Consider the following 19364-nt stretch of genomic DNA (forward strand, 5'->3'; position numbering starts at 1 on the left):
CAGTAGAAGTGTCATGAATAAAACCTAAAAAAATCTAGATGTACTTTCAGGATGACTGACATTATATGTGTGTAAAAATCCATTTATTTTCACAAGAACCATGAGGACACGACATGCGTGTGTGAGTTAAAGTGCGCGTCAGGTTGCTGCAGCTCGCGGTGCTTGCACGGTGAATCTAATTATTTTGAAATAGGCACCCACATATAAAGCAGAAAATCAGGTTGTGTTCAGGCAGACACTTTTTAGTGAGGAGACTCACATGCATGCATATACAGACAAAGCGCGCGCACACACACACACACACACACACATTGACACCTAAGGGCGGGTGCTGTCAGATGGACATTGGCCAAGGGCAGTGGTCATGCTGGGTGATTTTTCATTTCTCCTTCACTGGGAGCTGTCCTTTCTGTCTCCCCCCCCCCACACACACACACACACTCTCTGCTGCCACGCTGCAGTGAACACTACCAGTCAGATTCCCATTTAAATGTCTTCATTTAGCTCCACCTCACTCCTTTTCACCATCTCCATCTCTTTCTCCCCGAACCTTTCCTCAGCACACAGTCAGTCGATTACATCCCCCTCGCTTATTAAGTCCAAAAAAAGAGAGGTGGCTCTCTTTTCGGCACCAGTGAACTCTGCACTCACAGATCCAGGGTATCCCACCCCCCCTCCCACCCCCCGTGGAGGATACACTGACTTTGATCCTCACTCCAGCAGCCTAATTAAACCCAAAAAATAAATTCATGCTGAATGTTCTAACACATAGGGATGTGCTTCTCAGAGCGTGTCAAGATCTGCCAGATCCTAAAAAGACCTCAAAGCTGCCCAAAATCCATCAGGGGGCTGATTGACCTTTAATTCACACACAAACAGAGGAATGAGTGAAACGTCTAATGAATAAACAGATGACATCAAAAGCTGGTTATTCCAACCAGTCTGACTTCACCAGTGGTGTAAAGTAGGCTATATTTACAGAAGTACAACTTTTAGGTGCGTGTACTTTACACGTGTATGAGTAAACTCCACTACTCCACTACATTCCAGAGGGAAGTATTGTACTTTTTACTCTACTACATGTATCTAACTGCTATTGATTCTCCTAAAATATGATTAACTTACTTAAATATGATGCATTATAATTAAAGGCCCCTCATACCCACACAGGAGTTTACAGTTATGTGATTAGACCTGCTCAGGTTTGAGCTTTAAAATTAAAAGTAGCAATACCACAGTATACAAATATTCCACTACAAGTAACACACAAGTCCTGCAGTCATAATTTTGCTTAAAGTAACAATCTGAAAGATTTTCATTTGAATCCATCTATCACTGAATGAGGTAACACGATGGTGATGGAGCCTCTGATTAAAGCCCTTGTATTTACAGTATTGCGAACTGGGTGTCTTTGGCTACCTTCCCAAGACAAATCCTAAACCAGGCACATCAAAGGTGCAGTAGGTAAGACTTCTAAAACTAACTTTCTGTCATATTTGCTGAAACTGACCCTGTGTTCTAGTAGAATTACATGAAGCAGGTCATTAAAAAAAAAAACCCGGCTCCTCTGGCACCACCTACAGCCTGTAGTGTGATTTGCAAAAATCCACAGCTCCCTGTTCAGATGCACTAATCAAGGCCAGGGGTGTGTTTAACTGCACGTCAATCACTGCTCATGCACACGCATTCATTCTCCCTTGTGGGGGGAGGGGCTTAGGAGACAGTTTTGGGCTTTAGCAGAAAGGGGGGAGGGACTGAAAAGTTGTCGATGTTCAAATTTTTTGGCTAAGTCCTGGTTCTTTGCAATCCTACCTACGGCACCTTTAAGTGACACATTTTTTTCGTCACCCAGCAGCATCTTGGTCTGCGAGAGTAGGCGGAGCTAACGCAACAGACTTGCTCTTCAACACACTGTGCGTGAGAAGCGGCATGCTGTTTTTTTTTTTCAGTCTCTGCTAGGGTTGAGAGTAAACAGACACTACGGCCGAACAAACAAGAAATAAAGAAAAGAGCGATGACACGGAACTTCAAAAACAAGTGAGATCCATAAACGCACCTGGAGTTACGGCGTATTGCCATAGGTGCTGCCAAAGAAAAGGAAATGTTGTTGATGATGTTTGACATTGTAACTTTAAACCTACATTGTGTAATGTTTTGAGTTGATTCTTAGCAAAAAAAAACTTTGTTCTTTCACAAATATGTGCTCATTCATGTGTAATTACTTCCACCAACTAATCAAAGTATTCTCGTACGCTTAGAATCTGCCATTCAGAATCATTCAGAATACATACGAGCGAGTCGCTCGAATGACGGCCGCCATGTTGCGCCTCCATCTTTAAAATACATCAGCCAAAGAGGGACATACCTCCGCCTTTCGCGCTTTTACACTCAGTGGCACCGTGACAAATGCCAGGGGGAGATTAATCGCGACTGCAAAAAAGAGAATTAAAACGACAATGCGTCAGGCAAAGCAACAAGACCAAAGTTAATAATGGAGTGGCTAGAACAGCTGCGTATAAACCATGGAGATACTAAGAGCTAATTTCTTGTTCGGCCACCGTAGGAGTTAAAACGCGCTCGGAATGGGAAGGGCTAGAAAGTAATATTCACTTGGTTGTCATATACAATTTCACCGCTAGATGGGAGAAATTCTTACACAATGTAGCTTTAAGTAATGGTACAAAACCATAAAAACAACAGTTAAAGTAGTGCTTCAGGGCAGGATGGCCCCGTCAGAGTGGAACCACTTGAATTTTATAATCTTATTGTGTTTTCAATGTAAAATCTTAATCTGGATAAAGTAACTAGCAACTCCAGCTGTCAGACACATGTAGTAGAGTGAAAAGTACAACACCTCCCTCTGAGGTGTAGTGGAGTAGAAGTATAAAGTACAACAAAATGGAAATACTCATGAAAAAGTACGCGTACGTCACAATCCTACGTAAGTACAGTACTGGACTAAATGTACTTAGTTACTTTCCATCAACAGGTGGACAAATTATTATCTTCTGTGCATAAGATTTAAAAAAACAAAAACAATCTGCTTAATTAAACACTGTGACAGGAGTCAGTACTTCTACCTTTTATACTTTTAAGTACATTTAGCTGGTAATAGGCTACCTATGTACTTTTGATCACGTACAATTTTTAATGCACGGCTTTGACTTGTAACACAGTATTCTTACGTTGTAGTAGAGCAACTCTGACTTAAGTAAAATATCTGAGTACTCCACCTCTGTGCGCCTTCTACAGAAAAAGTTACACATTGTGTCACATTAACAAGAAACGGTGGGACGTAGAGATGTGAGGAAATGATGTAAAACTGATCGGCTTCACATGTAAAGGCCCTGTTTGTCTGAAAGGAAGTGGCTTTGAGGGCAGTTGCAGATTGGCAGACAGGAAGTAGGCCGCACAGCAGGTTTCATCCTGCTGCCATGGCGATGGCTGCAGAGGGATGATGCCATTGGTTGCCTGTGTCCAGAGGCTGACTGATAGATAAATGCCACCGTGTACCGGACGCCAGGAGATGAATTTTTGCCCTCTGAGTGAAATGACAATGAAAAAGAACATCGACTTCCTCGAGAGAGGAAAAAAAAAAAAGAGAGACACACACCGACTGACACAGGAAGCACAGAGGAAAATATCAATCACCTACACTATCATGTTCCCTCACACCCCCACCACTAATTCAATACTGTTCAATATGTCACGAAAATGCATTAAAGTGAGCACCCTGAGTCAGACCATGCACCAAATTCTGATAACCTGTCGATAAGAACTTTAGCTCGCAGGTAACATGTTGCTTTCTTCCTTAAAGACAGGCCAGAAAGTATGTGCTTACCTTGAATGCTGTGGAGGTAAACTTTAAGACCTGAGCGCAGCTGTTGATCCGCGACTCTTTCAAACTGCTTGGAGAGTCTGTTGATTGCACTCTGGAGAGATTCATGCCTCTTGATCTCTGCTTTTATTGCAGTGGAGTTTACTGATTTGCTGTTGCTGCTCATCCTGACGCATGGATCTCTTGGTAAACTGAAGCCGAAATGCCTCGCTTCAGCCCATTTGAACTCCCGGCTCGTTTGTTCCACAAGATGAACGCTTGAAGACTTGAAGACACAAGACGCAGCAGAAAAACGAGACGCCGGCTGCTCAAGGGTGTCTCTCTCTTTCGCTCCCGACCACAAAAAGTCAGCTCACGACAACGTGCGGCTCAGCTTCCTCTGCAGGTTTGAACTGAACTGAATTCACTTCCTTATTTCAAACCATATTCTTACACACGGCAGCTCCGAGTGCTGTGGTGGCCACACCATTGTAAAGGCGCCTGGGGCTGCGCCATATATCTCACATAACACGCTCTATTGCTGCTAATAAAGACATTATCATATAAAAACATAATAAATATAAAACTGTAACCACAGTTGATGTGGTTTGGTCTTACGTTGTCTCTCTATTAGAAGACACACTCTGTTTTTTCCCTCTGTAAATGATCCACTGCTGTCAGACATATTTGCCCATACAGAGAGGACAGTTATCAGTGCACATGGTGAAAAGGGCCAAAAGCATGGTAAGCATATATGGAAAGCCAATATTCATTGTGAATGTTATTTTGATCTATCATTAGGCCACACACTGGGTATCAGGCTGTGCTGTCATAAATCTGCTGAGCCCCCTGACAGGCTCTGTTTATGTTGTTGTGACTTCTCTCAAATAAATTGCTAGGTGTGAAATACAGGACACGTATACCTCTTCAAGCCTCAAAAGTCATTCAGATGAAACAACCTGAGAGAGAAAATGGACTCTTTGCTTGAACAGTTTACAAGTACACAAGTGTCCTTTATTTTTAGGTTGAGAAACGTCGCTCTGATCTGTGATATCTCCCAACTGTTGAACTGAGAAACCGAGTAGATACAACAGATGAAAACAGTGGCTTTCAGAAAACAATGCCTGTCAAACAGTCTCTTATTAAATATAAGTAGAGCAGCTCCATGCTCCACAGCAAAAGGACCTCACAGATTAGTCTTGACTTTCTGAGCTTTGGCTGTGTGCAGTTGGATAACAATCAAATTTATGAGTGAATAATTGATGGCTAATGTCAAACATCTCTCTTTTTTCTTTGTCATGCTGTATCACATCCTACTGATGTATTACCAAGCCTATTGTGTAATCATTGTGTAACAACTGTCCTGTCATCACCACTGAGAGCCTGATGACAATACTCACTGTGCACACACAGACATGGGAATCCTGTTTTTCCACTCCTTTATATCACTTTCACTTTCACACAAGTTTTATTAATTCTATTTATTATTTTTTACACTTTTCCACTTTGCATTTTATTACTGTTTTACAATCCTCATAGAGCTGTTAGTTTACGTGTGTATGTAATATGTGTATATACACTTTTTATATACCAACTTATAGCTGTACATATTATTCAAATGTTTATATTTACCTTGTTCAGCTTTCTTGTCCTTTTTTTTAGCCAAATGTCTATCTCTGTGTTTGTACTTTGAGTGCAACAGAAAGCCAGAGTCACATTCCTTGTATTTGTTCACACGTACTTTGCCATTAAAGCTGATTCTGATTTTTAAAAACAGCTTATTCACAAAAATGAAACTCACAACAGGTTTCCCATTTCAAATACAGACTGTGGTTGTATGTATGCTCAAGGTAGCAACACAAAGAAATTAGTAAAGAGAAACACTGAAAATAAATATGAAATAAAATCATATATAAACTTGTCTACGTATGGCTCTAGTTTTCACAGATTTGTGAAGTGTTTCCAAGTCAGACACACAGATGGTAAAGTTGAGTTTCTGTTTTGCAAATTAACTGGATTGTATATGGAATTTGGCTAATAAAGTAATGATTATTGACATACACTTTCTTGAGTGTAAAGGCCAAATAACACAAATTAAATTTTCAAGTTGAGTCATTTTCGGTGTAAAATATTAGGCATACTGTGGCATGTTTACACCTGAACACTCAGACTCGGGAAAAACGGGATACCTTTAGAATCATGTATACAAGGATATGAATACCCATGTAATCATAATATCCCAAATAAGACAAATGTGCATGTAAACGCACTCAATGGATGGAGAAAGAAGTAGATGTAATAAAATTAAATTAACCAGGTTTTTTGTGGGGGGAAAAACATTATCTATTATTTTATTTATATTATTATTTATTCCAGCCATATCATTTTCACCTGTCTTACAACTCGTTAACATTTTATCATTTTTATCAGAATACAGCATAGAAAATCTGCTTAGAAATATAGGAAATAGTGGATAGGATAGAACAACACAATGTAGAACATCACCATCATTATTAGTTTCACTTGTTTTCATTTTAAACAAATTGTATTTCCGAATACAATACACATATTGTATAGGCTCAGTCTGCCACTTTTATTAAAAAACAATTCCAGTGCTGGTTTCAGGGTATCAGAATTTTGATTCTGCCCCCCTTCTAGCCCCGCCCCTGTATAACCGATTTTTTTAAATCTGATATTTTATATGTATTCTAATTTTATTATGGACTAAAGAAAGCCTCTATGACCCTTTTTTGTTCCAAATATGGTTTATCCTAAAAAGATGACAAATGGTTGACACCCTGACGTCACATGCGGTGCTGACGTCATCAGATACGCCCTCTCTGCTGACCAAAAACATTTGTGTCCAGACGTTAGCGGTCCGGAGAGCCTGATAACACTGAGTTTTTTTTTATTATTAAGTCTTATTCATTAGCCGATAAAGGTTTTTCGAATATGGTCTGTGGCGGGTTCACCTGTTCCAAAAATGCACTTTGTTCCCTGAATGTGGTTTACATGGTGAGTGTACAAAATGGATCATCATGCTAACTTTTAGCTAGCTGCGTTATCTTAGCCTAACTAGCTAGCTAGCTTCTGAATTAACTAGCGTAATGTTAGCTAGCATTTTAGCTACGGCGCAGAAAGATGACTGATTTTGTTTCTAATTCCTCTGTTTTTATTTTGCAGACGATCAATGGTATGGTCTCATTTCTGTTCATTATATATTAAAAAGTTAATAATGTCTAGTGTAACGTTAGCTAGACGGCAATGTAGTAATTCTAGCTAACTAGCTATAGCTAGCCGCTAAGCTATCGTCACCGTTATGTGTATGGAAGCTACCGTTAGCTGGGAGGCCAGCTGACCCCAAAAAATGTGAAATTGACATGCTTGAATGGTTTATCTACCACACCCGCTCTCCTTAGCAGTCACCCGAGCACAACGAGATTTCCATCAGCTCATGTGTTAGTTGGTGTCTGTTATGTGAAGTGTGATAGTCAACATGTTGGCTTCAGCTCTGCTAACATAAACTCACAATGAACTGAGGCTTCAACCCAGATCAGAAATCTCGGAGCCCCTGCAGTTGTGCTAATGAAATCTAGAACAACAGTCCTGTAGACCTTTTCTCAAAGTAAACACTGCGATGAATGAGGGGAGAATAGACCTTATGGCTGTGCGTTGTGGTGTTTTGGATTATGTTGTTTCTTTGCCCCTTCATATATTTGAATTAGGTAGAATTAGGTTATCACAGCCTTAAAATGTAGGCTACCCGAGTCAACATGAAAACAAATAGTTGTCTCATCAAAAACGGACCACTTTTCAGTTAAGGTCGTATTTATTGCAGTGCTGTTGCATTGCGTCATATCGTACAGCTGTTTCTTCTAGTCTCTCACTGTGTCACTGTTGCCTAGCATTGCTGATGTTTTCACAACTTCACACTGTTGTTAACAGTTAGTGGTGTTTGCCCCTCTACCATGTGTTCTGTATTGTTGGTTGATGTGTGCCAGTGGGCAACAGTGTTTAACTGACCTGTCATGTCATGACAATTTCTATTGTGTATAGCTTAAAAGATCCATTAAAATAAGACAGAACTTTATTTATCCTTAGGGAAAGAGTGCAAATCGAAAAAAAAAGATATATATATATATATATATATATATATATATATATATATATATATATATATATATATATATATATATATATAAGATTAGCAAATAGGGAGCAAAAAAAAACAAATGTCCCAATTTAGTCCACTAATATAAAATGAACTACTATTTTGATAAGATGAGATAATCCTTTTACTTTATAAGTCCCAAAAACTTCTGCGCCCCGCCGGCAAATGTTTTACGTATTAAACAGAACTGACACTTCGCTGCAACACAAACTAATATATTTATTCACCTCTATTCACACACAATGAGGCATATTTTCATTTCGTTTTGATTGAACTGTATTGTGGAGGAACTGTAGGTCTACAAAATGAATTTTACAAGAAATTCTTCATAGGGAAACCAAAACCCAAAGTAGGCTAGAGTATAAAACCATTCACAATGAAACTAATTGCATATTTGCCTCAGTGGCAAAGTTGGCAGCCTTGCAGTGTGCATTTGGTTTTTCTTTGCTTTTGGAAAAAAAACTCCAAGGCTGGGTTACACTAGAATGGCCAGGACGGTCATTTTGACCGTTTTGAAATGTATATGTGTAATAACTTTGCTAAATAAAAAAATACAATCCTGCTGGTACCTGACTTTTCCTAAAAGAGTCTGTATTTTCATTTAAAATAGGTTTTATATACTGTACATTACACAAAAGGCAAAGAAAATACAATCACTTTTACCTATTTTGGCTATACACTGTCATATTGACCGCTCGGATTTTCGCGGTTTTGTTTTTAATCTTTTGCGTGGTTGAAGATGCATCTTGGTTGTTTAGTAATAATCATAGTCTCTGTCAGAGAAACGTAACTAGCGATCTCGAGTAACAAGTGTGGGCATCACCGAAGCCAGAGTCGGTAACGTAGGCTACGGCATGGATGGACTCGGTTCTGAATCAGAAGAAAAGCACCGGGCGCTCGCTCTGTGAAAGGCGCGGTACACGTAGACGGTAGCTGTCTACGTGTTCATATAACTTTATACACGCTACAACTGGCTGGAATCATTGCACAGCTCCTCTCCAAGGAGTGCACCAGCTGTAAAATGTCCTGGAGGAAGTTCATGCAGCGACTGGCAGAGGAGCTGAGAGCGGAGTTTATGGAGGGAAAAAAGGGCAGCGGCGCACGGTCCGAGCAGCGCTGCGCACCACAGCAGACACCAAATCGGAGGCAGTGCCTGCCAGGTTAGGTTAGGTTATAAATGTTCAAATAACATACTTTTAATTGTTGTTTGGCTGTGAATTATGTTGAATGAATTTCCCCCCAATATGTTTCATGAATGTATGAAATAATCACGGTTTAGCCTACTATGCCATGATATGATATCAAGAATCAACAGCCACGTGCAATTTAGCTAGCAAAATGTGCAAGAACTACAGACTAATACAGGCTTAAATGAACTGACAATATAAGTTACGACTTACAGTTGTAAAGAATGCACACATGCCATCTCAACCGGGTCCTCCGGACAGCCTGTCTCTTTTTTCTTTCTCCCTTTTCTCCGAGTGGCACGCGTGCCCACTCGCGTTGTGAAGCGCGTGTGTGTGCTATTCTCCGTCGACGCGCTCTTTACAATCACTGCTGATAGACGGCTTTTTGTATATATATTTCTGATACCGTGGCGGGAGAAATCTAACCGTGGCGGACCGCCACTTGCCAATCAACATAGAGGAAACACTGAGCTATGTATATATATATATAAAGTCGACAGACAGGGTTGAAGTCACAATATTGCACATAGGCACTTAGCCTGTTTTATATTCATGAACGTTTTTAATTGCTCTTGTGTTTTATGTCCCTTTTGAATTGCCTTGTTGCTGAAATGTGCTGTAGAAATAAAGTCGCCTTGCCTCACAACCTCAGCCTATCAGTCAATCACCAGGGCATTCAAACCACTGTTGTACCTGCCTGTCTCAGAGCAAGTGTAACGACAACAGCACCGCGATGCGTTATTATGGATCCCACTAGGGGTGGAACGGTACACAGAAGTCACGGTTCGGTACGAGTTCGGTACAATGGAGGGAAGAGCAAAACAAAAATGCAGAAGGCAATTTTTTTTTATTGTGCATGTCTCAGGCTGTACCACCTAGTGTCAGACAGTCTCTCCACTGAGCTAGCTGCAACAGTGTGTAAAGTAAGATGTAAACAATAAGTACCCCACATCATCTCCAGACTCCATCTGGAACTTATAAACAAAATAAGACAATCAGCTATAAAACTGAAAATACAGCATCTCTCAAGTGCAAATGACATAGAATAATAACAAACTAAAAAATTCTACTTAGGCAAGACCTTCCCCCACAAAAGATAAAAGAAAGTATTCTTGCTATTAAGTGCGACAGGCATACCTTTGCCACGTCCTTCATTTACCCGGACCGGAGAAGCACTAGCGGCACCATGAAGTCTTCACACATCAACCGGAGCTGGGCTCGGTTTCCGGGTTTACAATCTTTGTGCACACGGCACCAGTCTGGTGCAGGGCGCATAAACCCAACGTGTTACTGTTTACCTCCCTGCAGTGTTTGTGTTTTTCAGATCAGACACGCGGGGCTACAGATTAGGTGTCCCTAAAGAAACCGCATATCTAACAGTAGCTCCGCATTACGTTAATTAATTTATTTTTATTTATTTTTTTTACCGTGTATTCGCCGTGTAAATTCACACCGAACCGTGACGCCCGTTCCCGTTCCACCCCTAGATCCCACGTAACTTCTAGGCAAGTCCCGCCCTACGAAGCAGCCCAATTGGTTGGGGTTAGGCATTGACCCCGAGTGGTTATGGTTAGGATAGCAGATTGGTACCGTTTGATTCAGCGCGAATCGGTCCACGGTAGTACCGACATAATTCAGTCGGTACCCAAAAAAGTACGGCGTTCGGTACCCAACCCTAGTTAGACATCGCTAACCTAATCATGTTTTTTATATCAAGTATAGAGTCCAAACAGTCTTGATTGTGTTCGTTTGACTCCCTCTTACCTGCGGTCTTGATTCTTTTTAAGTCTTGACAGGTATGCACTTTGTGAAAGACATTGGGGTAAATGTGACATCGCATTGTTTGCCTTCTGCTGTGACACACTGGGAGCCACACAGTCGCCTCACTGCTGAAAGAAACACTTGAGGCATGCACGACCCACTTAGTCAGAGAAATTTGGAACACGATGTACACATGCCACCAATCATGTTGACCGCTGAGTCACTGAAACTGTCACAAGTGTGATGCTGTAGTTGCTGTGCAGAATCAGGGCGGTAAAAGAAGACATACGAAGAAGGAAAATAATAGTCCCTTCACGAAAATACGAACCTCATGGGTCAGACATGACAATACAATGAATTCTGGAACGTTTTGTCAGCTCGTTCCATATGGTAGAGGGACAAGCTCATTATATTACAGAAAAAATATCTGTGTTTCTATTCCTTACCTTTCACCTGCATTATATGTTTGGCAAATACTTAAATCCTCATAGAGCTCCCAAAGACCTAACTAGAGTTAATAGCAGAGTTTTCCCTAGCTTTGTGAAAGACTTAGGTGCGCATATTTCTCAAGAAAATGTTTTTCAATTTAAAAAAAAATAAGTCATTTCCCTGTACATTTTGAGTCTCTTTTTGGGGATTTTGTCTCTTTGTAGTTGTGTTTGTGTCTCTATTTGGTCATTTTTGTTTTCTGTGGGGTAGTTTTGGGTCTCTGTTGTTATGTAGCGTCTCTTTGTAGTCGGTTTGTGTCCGTTTTGTGGTAGTTTTGGGTCTCTTTTTCACGTGACATTGGACCGTAATTATTTCCCTATCTGTGTCTAGACTTTGGAAGAGCTAGAGCCGAAAACAAATAAATAACAATCAAGGAAAACACTTAAAAGCTGAAGTCCGACTACAATCATTAGACCTGAGAAGAGTCTTTCAAGTTACATTCATTCGGCTTTTGGTGCTTCCGAAAACTGCCCGGGTGCTGCACCTAAACCTCCCAACAGCAGGGGAAAAACCCAGAATAGGATAGCTGGCGTTTGTGGTAATCAAAACCCGGTACTGTGACCATGCGATGAGCTCTCAGTCCCATCAAATGCACGCTGCCTCGGCTGGCTGGATAACTTCCTTCCCTCTGCTCCCCTTCAGCTGGTCGGGCTGCTGCTGATCGGAGTAGCAGCATGGGGGAAGGGCTTCGGCCTGGTGTCGAGCATCCACATCATCGGAGGGGTCATCGCAGTGGGCGTCTTCCTGCTGCTCATTGCTATCGTTGGACTCGTCGGGGCAATACACCATCACCAAGTCATGCTTTTCTTTGTATCCTTGCCCCCTCGTCGGCAGTGACCCACCGGTGATTGGCGGGTCATTTGCATGGCGGTGTGATTTGAATATTGAAAAGAATGTGTTTTTTTTTTTTGTTATGCCGTCTTTTCCATGTTTTTTTTGCACTGCTGTTTCTTTAACCGCTTGCTCCCAGTACATGGTCATTCTCTTTATCGTTTTCCTGTTCCAATTTGGAGTTTCCTGTTCCTGCTTGGCGATGAACGGCGGGCAGCAGGTACCCAAACTCTTTATTATTTTAAAAAAGTTTTTTATTATGTCTCTCACGTCGCATTCACGTTAATTTTGAACACTTAGCAAAACGTATTTATGTCTTCATGAATGCATTTTGTTGGCTTTTACGAGCGGTTCACCTCATTGTGTTTTGTCTTATTGGCTTTTCCAGGAGGCCCTTCTGAACTCGGCTTGGGGAATGTTGAACAACAAGACCAAGATGGACCTGGAGAGCCAGCTGAACTGCTGTGGGCTTCTCAACAACCGTGAAAGTCGGGCCCAGTTTGATCAGGATGTGGCTCAGTGTACCGCTGTGAGTCTAAGATATAACATTTCTCATCAACATTACAAAAACAAAAAAAAACTGTATTTCTTAAAAGAAAACCTGCTTGAGCAGCACAATCACTGTCTTGAGTGGCTACATATTTAAACTATGTTTAGTTTGTTTCATTCACCTTAAATATGGTGTTTAAATAAAATGTTTACCATAGATCAATATTGCAGTCTCACAACATGTTTCCTGTTGCAGAATATGCCCCCACTGAATAAAAGTCACATAAGCACTTCCTTTAACCCAGGATAAGAGTAGTCTATCTGATGTAGTTCTCAGAATAGGTTTTGGCTTAGCCGACAAACCTGACTAAAGGGCCGTTTTCTTCTATTCCGTGTCTTTCTCTCCAGTTATGCAAAAGTGAAAGCTGTCACACCTGCGGGGACTTGATGCTGACTCATGCAACAGTGGCTCTGAAGATCCTCGGGGGCGTCGGGCTCTTCTTCAGCTTCACAGAGGTGAGTGTCCAGACTGCAAACCTACCATCTCCTGCCCATCCACTCCTCTAATCAGTCCGATACGTCTCTTAAAAGGACGGAGAAAGACGCTGAATTGAGATTAACACTAATTGGACCGATTGCTTCAGTTAGCCAAATGGACGTACACACATGCCCACTTCTTGGGGCCGAAAAATTCCATCAGGTTCAAATTAAATTAGATTTTTGTTGAGCAAGTCATCCAGTTATTACGAGGTTGGCAGTTTGGTTTCTTGTTCCCACTAAAGGACCGGTTACACCAGTATTTATTGCATTTATTATCGTTGAAATGAATTTCATTTGAATAGAATCGCCTCAGTCAAGTGGACTTGCTCACAGGGGGGGGGGAATTAAATCCATGCAAACATTTCGGATCAAGTTCATACACGCTCATACAGTAAATGCACCATTGATGTAGCTGACCTATGAAGGAATGGAAGGCCTGGGATAAAAAAAAAACCTGGAGGAAGCTAGCATATGAACCATCCATTCTGTTCAGAGGAATAGTTTGCAGACAGTTATGAGAAAGTGGAGTAAAGTGTGTGAAGTAGTTGTCCTGTTACTGACTCTGAATGAAATGATGTACAATGCTGAGAGCATGATGCCGGGGGATAAACTGCTCAGTGCAGAGGAAAACAGGAAGAAGCTCTTGTGACCGATTACCGCTAGCGTGTTCCTGGCTGGGTAGCGTGTTAGCAGTTAGCTCACCAACTACCCCCGTGAGGAGTCGCAATGCCACCAACCTTCTAGCACACAGGTGTCAAACTCAAGGCCCGCGGGCCAAATCCGGCCCCTGGCAGATTTAGATCTGGCCCTCATAACAATTTAGGTCCATGATACATTTTGGCCAACCTAGTTTTTGTCACTTTTGTCGACGCTTTTGGCACTTTTTTTGGCACTTTTTTTGGCGCATTTTTCTTTTGATTGCTAAGTAAATTTTTTGTGGCTTTATGTCGACCAAGCTGTAAGTGAGAAGAGTATATGAGACATGCAGTAATACAGTCAAAGATTGATTTTTTTCGATTAAATAAAAACAGATAAACTAAACTTGTCTGGCCCTTGGTGTGATTCTTATTCTCCAGTGTGGCCCGTAGTGAAACTGAGTTTGACACCGCTGTTCTAGCACCACGTGTCTCGCGATGACGTGCTGGTAGAACTTTGTTGGCGTGACCGCGTCTTTCATCTCCTTGTCTTTTGATGTCTCGAACAGATCCTGGGAGTGTGGCTCGCTGTGCGCTACAGGAACCAGAAGGATCCCCGGGCAAACCCAAGTGCCTTCCTATAGACTGTCCCGCGAACGCAGCGCCCCCTAGAGGCCGTTTTCAGACAACACTGGTACACATAGAATCATGCACATCTAGAGGCAGACACTCCCGACGTACAACACAACACCGCACCAACCACAACAACAACACAGAATGGACGAGCGCACGCAGCACCTGACAAACACTGAGAAACAAAACGCACACACACACACACACACACACACACACACACACACCTTCACCTGAGACTGAGAAACTACAACAACCTGTCCAGAAATATTGCCAGAGCTCCAGCTGGAAGACCTGGATACTTATGTATGAAAGGATAACTTGAAAATACCAAGGGTAACTTGTTGGTATCGTGACCCAGCCTTGATTTGAGTACCAGATTTCTTGCTAGTTAAGGGATGAGACATCTCCGCATGTGTCCTGCACCGACAAAAACCGCCTCTTTTGTTGATTTCTTGTACACACGCCAACCAAATGACTGTGCCCTGTCCGACAAAATAACGTGTATGCACCTTGAGTTTTTTTTTTCTCTCCCCCCCCTGTCTCTAATGTAATGGCACCACATAACAACAAATATATATTCCTCCGGTCAGTGCTATAAGTGATGTGTAGAACTGTATACCCCAGACATGTCCAGTGGGATGAGTTTGTTCATCATTCAGGGGGAGTGGGGAGGGCGGGGGGCACATACTGGACATGTGTTGTAAAGAGTAGTTTTAAAACTGTATGTAAATGTTCTTTTTTTCCGATGCCACAAATGCCGGGATTTAACAGGATTAGGAAGCGAGAATAGATGTTAGGTAATGTAGTTGCTAGTCATTCGGGTTCAAAGTATTTATGAACTGTAACTGAGCCAGCTAACTTTTAACAGTCGGAGATATTAGGATGCCAATGGACTGCATCCTTGATGTTGTACATAATCTTTTTTTTTTTTATATATATAAATCATTCTCGATGGGTTTGCCTTGTAGTTGCCCCTCTAGTTGGGACGTTTGCCTGCATAGTTGAGGTCTTTGAAAGCCGAAATAATCGACTCCTTCCTGTATTTAATTAATCAATGTTCCTTTGTGTCGCGCAGTGACGTTGCTTTAGTATAGATTCTGGTCGTCGAGAAGTGGATTCAGGTACGTGTCATTACTTCCTGTGTAACTGGAAGAAATCACAAAAGTAAAAAAAAAAAATAATGAAGAAGTGCTATTTGATTTGAAATAATTGGGTAAATTTGGACAACGCTGATTATCGCAATTATCCCAGTTTTGTTTTTAATAGTATTAATTGTGAAAATGCGCTCTTGGTTGCAATTTTTTTCTTTTTTTCGTTGAAAGATTTTTTTTAATATTTTTTGTTCTCCGTTGCCATCAGCTCTTTTTCGTTCATCAGTGTTAAATGCTTTGTAAAAAAAAAAACCAACAAAAAAACCCGTGTTAAATATTTTTCAGGATCTATTTAAGTTTAGTTTAAGGATGCACATTAGGCTGAAGTTTTGTGTTGTAGTTTTGATGATAGAATTCCGACGCCTAGCTCGACGTTTGACATTTCCTGTTGATAAATCACTGCTCATGAATTCTCTCTTTTTAAGATGTGTTTTCTCTTTTTGAATTGCTCTTAACTTAAAGGACTAACACAAACTGTAATTATGTCTTACTTGAACCTGTCAACTTGGCTGATATGGATTTCCTGCTGCTGATTTGGAGTCATCGCTGGTGTAAACAAACATTTTGACAGATCTTAAGCATTGGTATGCCATATATTAAACCTCACTTTGAATTTGTGTGCACTTGTTATTCAAATGTATCTTTGGATTTTTGAGACTTAATTTTCCAAATAATAAAACCTGAAATTGGAAACCGTTTCACTTGAGTCCTTTTTCACATACTTTAACTCCACTAGATTTTCCAGGCAAATATTGAAATCCCTTTCTTTACTTCACCACTGGATTTGCCTGACAACTTTAGTTACTTTGCAGATTTAGATTAATAAAAGAAAATAACAAATAATGTACTGTATTTTAGTATGGGTTAGGCTACCCAGTAATATGTAGTAGTAACTAAGTAAGCCTTTACCAGCTTTTACATTGAAGTGATGAAAACAATGCATCAATACATATAATTCAGTAATATAAAAATCTGAAATGAGCATAATGGGTATTTTTACTTTCAGGTCTTAATTTAATGCTAATACTTTTGAACTTTTACTTGATTACAATTTCAAATGCAGGACTTTTACTTCCACTGTAAAAAAGTATTTTTATGTTAAATATCTTAATGCTTCTTCCACCCCGGTTGGCTACAAAGTGTCTGTGATGTCAGAGAGGAGGACAGATTGGAGCTGTGATGACCACAAAGAAGTGATAGGTTTCGCCACACGATGGCAGTATGGAGTCTCTGCAGCTGCCATTTCTTCATGGTTTGCAGCTATTTCAGCCCTGCTCTGACATGGGTAAATACCTCAAGACAAGCAAAGAATCTATACACAGTGCTGACTGATGTCTTACAGATTGATTGCATCCACGCTGAAGATGGATGGCATCATCAACGTGGCAGCTGTAAAATAAATGTACACAAGCAGTAGGTGTTGATTGTGATACTCCTTCGAGAGGCCATTAATCCCTTCATCTGGGATGGGTCCAGTAATGTGGGGGCGGCTCAAGTACACTCTGATAGGGGAATAGAGACGACGCACAAGAAAATTACCCGGGACACCTTTCAACCAAGGTTGTCCTAAATGACGATAAACTGCTCCTCTGCCCTCGTCCTAATGGCTCATGGCAGACTGTCACCATCCCCCCTCCCTTCATGAAAAGGCGTGACCTAATCTCTGGCGTCGATGCACCCTGCCAGGGAGCACCTGCAGGTTCACTTTCCTGAGACGCAGGAACATTTATGTAAGTGAAATGTGCCTGCTAAGGGCTTTGGGTCTTGAGTGTTGCCGGTGGCTTGGGACCAGCATTTTTTGGGAAAACTGCATCACATATCGCATCCCCTATCCTGTCAGCGTGCTCTCCTGAGGGCCCGATGCCAGTCCCCACCCTGTGATGCATGTCCATATGCCGTGTGTATTAGTTCTGAGAGGCTGTGGAGAATTGCACCAACAGGGATGGCCATCTGTCCTCTTACAGATATAGCATGGGCTCTGCAAGCGCATGAAGGCAGGATCTTAAAGCATTTGGTCCATTATATCACAGCGCCACGGTGAATGGCTTTTACAAGGGCTTGTTCTATAGGCAGAACTAATTATGTATAGCTTTTCAGCATGGGGCAAGATAAGGCAGCCTTCAGATCAGTAGGGACCAATAATTCTTATAATAGACCTATTTCCAGTGGCGGGAGAAGTATTCAGATCTTACCAGTGCTATACTGTAAAAAATACTCCATACTGCACTCAAAAGCTACTTAGGTAGTTTACATTACATATCTCACCGCTATATTTGAATATTTTGTTTTGCTCTTTACCTCAGGTAGACAAATGGGCAAAGCAAAGATAAAAAATAAACTGAATGAACAATCAATAAATCATAAATAATGCAATAAAGTGCAAAAACTGGGATGTATTGGTGGGACCATAGGGAGTGTCTTGCAATAAATTAAACTGTTTCCATATACTGTTCATTTCTGTAGTGGTATCAAAATAATTCCAATGCAAGACTACTCCAGCGCTGACACAGCGCTGTGGAGGAAGGTCTGGTAATGCGAGACTACTGAGGTAAATTTTTTGGCGTCACTGGGCAAAATAAAACAAAAACATAATAATTTTCAACATATTGTAATTCAAGTGAAAACTCGACTTCTGCTCCTCCTCTTGGCTCCGTTTTCAGGCTTTAGAAAATGTAGCCCGTGACGAGAGACTTTGACCAATCACAGGTCATTTCAGAGAGAGAGGGGTTCCAAGAGGGGTTACCTGTAAGAGGTGACTGTTACACTCAATTTAGGAAGACTACATTTGGTCAATCAGCTTTTTCATTTACAGCAGTAGAAAAGTGGAACTTAATTCCACTTCACATTCGAGATTGTGCAAGCCTCAGCAGTTTTAAAATGTCCTTAACGACTTGGCTGAAGGCAAATCAACTATGTGGTCATTGATCTTTTTATAATATGGAATGTATATTTTGTATACTGGGTTATACGTTATGTAATGCTTGTTATATGTTGTTTGTTGTTAAGTTTTTATTTGTTTTGATAGTAATCTCTGTATTGTCTATATTGTCCTTTTATCTCCCTTGCCCAGGGACCACAGATGTAAATTAGCTGTATAGCTCACTCTGGTACAGGGCCTGAACTGTGCATGGTCCCTGACAAATAAACTAATAAACTAAACTAAACTAAACTAATTGGCTGTTCTACAAACGCAGATGCACGCGCATGTCCCTTCACATGGTGACAGCCTGATTCAACGAAGGAAAATCCTGCTTATCCAGCATTGGCAACAGCTGCCGACACCGCAGAGGTACCCCAAAAACAGGCCGACAGACTTCTCAAAGAGAGTCTAAAAGAGAGTCTGACAATATACACAATAAAACACATTTCATAATCAGCAAAGTGTTTCAGAAATGGAGAGAAAATGTTGCTAATAGTTTAGCCTTCTGCTACCCGTAGGCTGCTAAGCAGAAGGCTAAACTATTAGCAACTTGTTCTCTCCATTTCTGAAATGCTTCGCCGATATAACACTTCTGTCATTCATAAACATGAATTTTTGAAACTTGAATGATCGAAATGAAAGACTAGTACTTGTACAGGTGACAGTATGAAGGGAGGGGGAGAGCTGCAGCAGGAGAGCTGGGTTTTACTATTCTGGCATTTTTCTTTTGCCTTTTC

The 19364-nt window shown here is 41.1% G+C and overlaps 2 protein-coding genes across 3 annotated transcripts in view; one reads left to right on the forward strand and one right to left on the reverse strand.

Moving 5' to 3' along the window:
• The window catches only part of agap2 (ArfGAP with GTPase domain, ankyrin repeat and PH domain 2), a 42309-nt gene extending 38080 nt beyond the window's left edge, over nt 1-4229 (reverse strand). For both annotated transcript variants that reach the window (XM_039800388.1, XM_039800386.1), the window contains exon 1: nt 3842-4229. In XM_039800388.1, coding sequence (XP_039656322.1) covers nt 3842-4004 — 163 coding nt within the window. In that variant the 5' untranslated portion in view covers nt 4005-4229. The remainder of the gene's footprint in view (nt 1-3841) is intronic.
• A 2418-nt stretch (nt 4230-6647) lies between these two features.
• tspan31 (tetraspanin 31) lies at nt 6648-16405 on the forward strand. Its single transcript, XM_039800390.1, has 6 exons — nt 6648-6832; nt 12068-12235; nt 12396-12476; nt 12645-12785; nt 13154-13261; nt 14490-16405. The coding sequence occupies exons 1-6, from the start codon at nt 6770-6772 to the stop codon at nt 14562-14564; spliced, it is 636 nt and encodes a 211-aa protein (XP_039656324.1). The 5' UTR covers nt 6648-6769; the 3' UTR covers nt 14565-16405.
• Nucleotides 16406-19364: the final 2959 nt, after the last annotated feature.

This window comes from Perca fluviatilis, chromosome 5 (genome assembly GCF_010015445.1).
Source record: "Perca fluviatilis chromosome 5, GENO_Pfluv_1.0, whole genome shotgun sequence".
Classification (NCBI taxonomy): Eukaryota; Metazoa; Chordata; class Actinopteri; order Perciformes; family Percidae; genus Perca; species Perca fluviatilis.